Here is a 1820-nt window from a genome sequence, read left to right on the forward strand (position 1 = left end):
ATGTTTGAGAAAAAATATTTAATCTATTTACACCATTCACAGAAAAATTATGAAATCTGGACTTAAATGGCACTCTTGTAAATTATGCAAAATATGGAAGATATTTCGATTGGTTGAATTTTCCCACGTGTAGTCAGAATTGGCACACAACCCTTAACATTGTTTCTGCAGTTTTGTGGATGAGACGCGCCTGATCGATTATTATTACAATATTTAGTGCAACCAACGCTCGGTAAGCGTGGCATAATAATAAAAAGAAACATTTATCATATTTTGTTATCTGTACGATACAATTTTACATTTTTTTACAAGGTTAAGTTGTCACTTGCATGCCTCAAATATCAGCGTCTAATATTTCAGTTTATAAGCGTTTCGCGCATTGACTATTACACATAATAGACGCAAGACAGAAGATGACACTTTCGATCGCAATCTTATTATTAACTGTTGCTACATTAGCAACAGCCGAGAATGCCTTTCATCCACTCTCGGATGAGTTCATATCTCTGATCAATTCAAAGCAAAGTACTTGGAAAGCTGGCCGAAACTTTCATTTGGACACTCCCCTGACTTACATCAAAGGACTAATGGGGATACGCAAGGGTTCATCAACACCCGAGATTCCCGTTCAATTCCATGACGATGACTTGATTGCCAATTTACCTGAAAACTTTGACGTTAGAGATAAATGGCCTAATTGCCCGAGTTTGAATGAAATCGGAGACCAAGGATCGTGTGGAAATGACTGCGCTTTCGCGGTTACTGGAGTCATGACAGATCGAGTTTGCATTGACTCGAATGAGTCAAAACATTTTCAATTCTCTGCTCAGGATATGACAAGCTGCAGTTTTCATAGTGACTGTATGGGTGGATATCTGGATATCGCTTTTAGTGAATTGTTATATGTAGGTATCGTATCAGGAGGATTTTATAATTCATCACAGGGCTGTAAGCCTTACGAAATTCCTCCGTGCGAGCATCACGTGGATGGAAATAGACCTACGTGCAATGAATCTAGTGATACCCCGCTTTGTGTAAAGAAATGCGTTGCTGGTTATAATGTAGAGTATGATAAAGATCTGCATTACGCTAAATTAATTTATAAGTTAAATGGAGAAGATCAGATTAAAGCTGAGTTGTATAAGAATGGTCCAGTCGCATCTAGTTTTGTAGGATACGAAGATTTCGTTAATTACAAAAGCGGGGTATACTCGCACACAGCGGGTGATGTGCTCGGCGATCACGCTGTTAAAATATTGGGGTGGGGAGTTGAAAACGGCAAGAAGTACTGGTTGTGCGCCAACTCTTGGAACAGTGACTGGGGTGAAAAAGGTTTCTTCAAAATTCTGCGTGGTGAAAACCATTGCTATATTGAGGACGAAGTTTACGCCGGAAAACCTGATTTAAGAGGACTTTGAATGTAGTGATGTAAACCAGTTTCTTCTTTCAGTAAACTATTATTGTCTCTTTTCAGGAAAGTGTTTTAATTTTGCTTGGTCAAATAAAGCCAAATTTGATTTGAATTTGATATTCATCACTATCATACCTACTCCACATACTAAACGCCAGTTCCGCCCCCCTCTCTCTCTTGGGATAAGGTACAGCGGGACAAATCTCGACTGGGGGGCAAACGTAACTGGTCCATTTTTTTCATGTTTTACAATGTTTTCATTATTAAATAGAGTGTCCACCGTTTATATATGGCAGGCGTGTTCCGTGGGTACATGTAGAACTCAACATCAGAGTGTAATTTTTTTCCATTCAGTTGAATGGAAAAAAATATTAGTTACAATTGCGCCCAGTCGAGATTTGTTCCGCTG

At 38.8% G+C, this 1820-nt stretch overlaps 1 protein-coding gene across 1 annotated transcript; it reads left to right on the forward strand.

Annotated features, from left to right (window-relative positions):
• Positions 1–409: 409 nt before the first annotated feature.
• LOC125229605 (cathepsin B-like) lies at positions 410–1523 on the forward strand. Its single transcript, XM_048134489.1, has one exon. It carries the CDS (start codon positions 414–416, stop codon positions 1416–1418), a length of 1005 nt encoding a protein of 334 aa, XP_047990446.1. The 5' UTR covers positions 410–413; the 3' UTR covers positions 1419–1523.
• The last annotated feature ends 297 nt before the right edge of the window (positions 1524–1820 follow it).

This window comes from Leguminivora glycinivorella, chromosome 9 (assembly GCF_023078275.1).
Source record: "Leguminivora glycinivorella isolate SPB_JAAS2020 chromosome 9, LegGlyc_1.1, whole genome shotgun sequence".
NCBI lineage: Eukaryota > Metazoa > Arthropoda > Insecta > Lepidoptera > Tortricidae > Leguminivora > Leguminivora glycinivorella.

Bases quoted from the DNA above. Each gene is read 5' to 3' on its own strand.
- LOC125229605 (XM_048134489.1), top strand. From the start codon at position 414: ATGACACTTTCGATCGCAATCTTATTATTAACTGTTGCTACATTAGCA.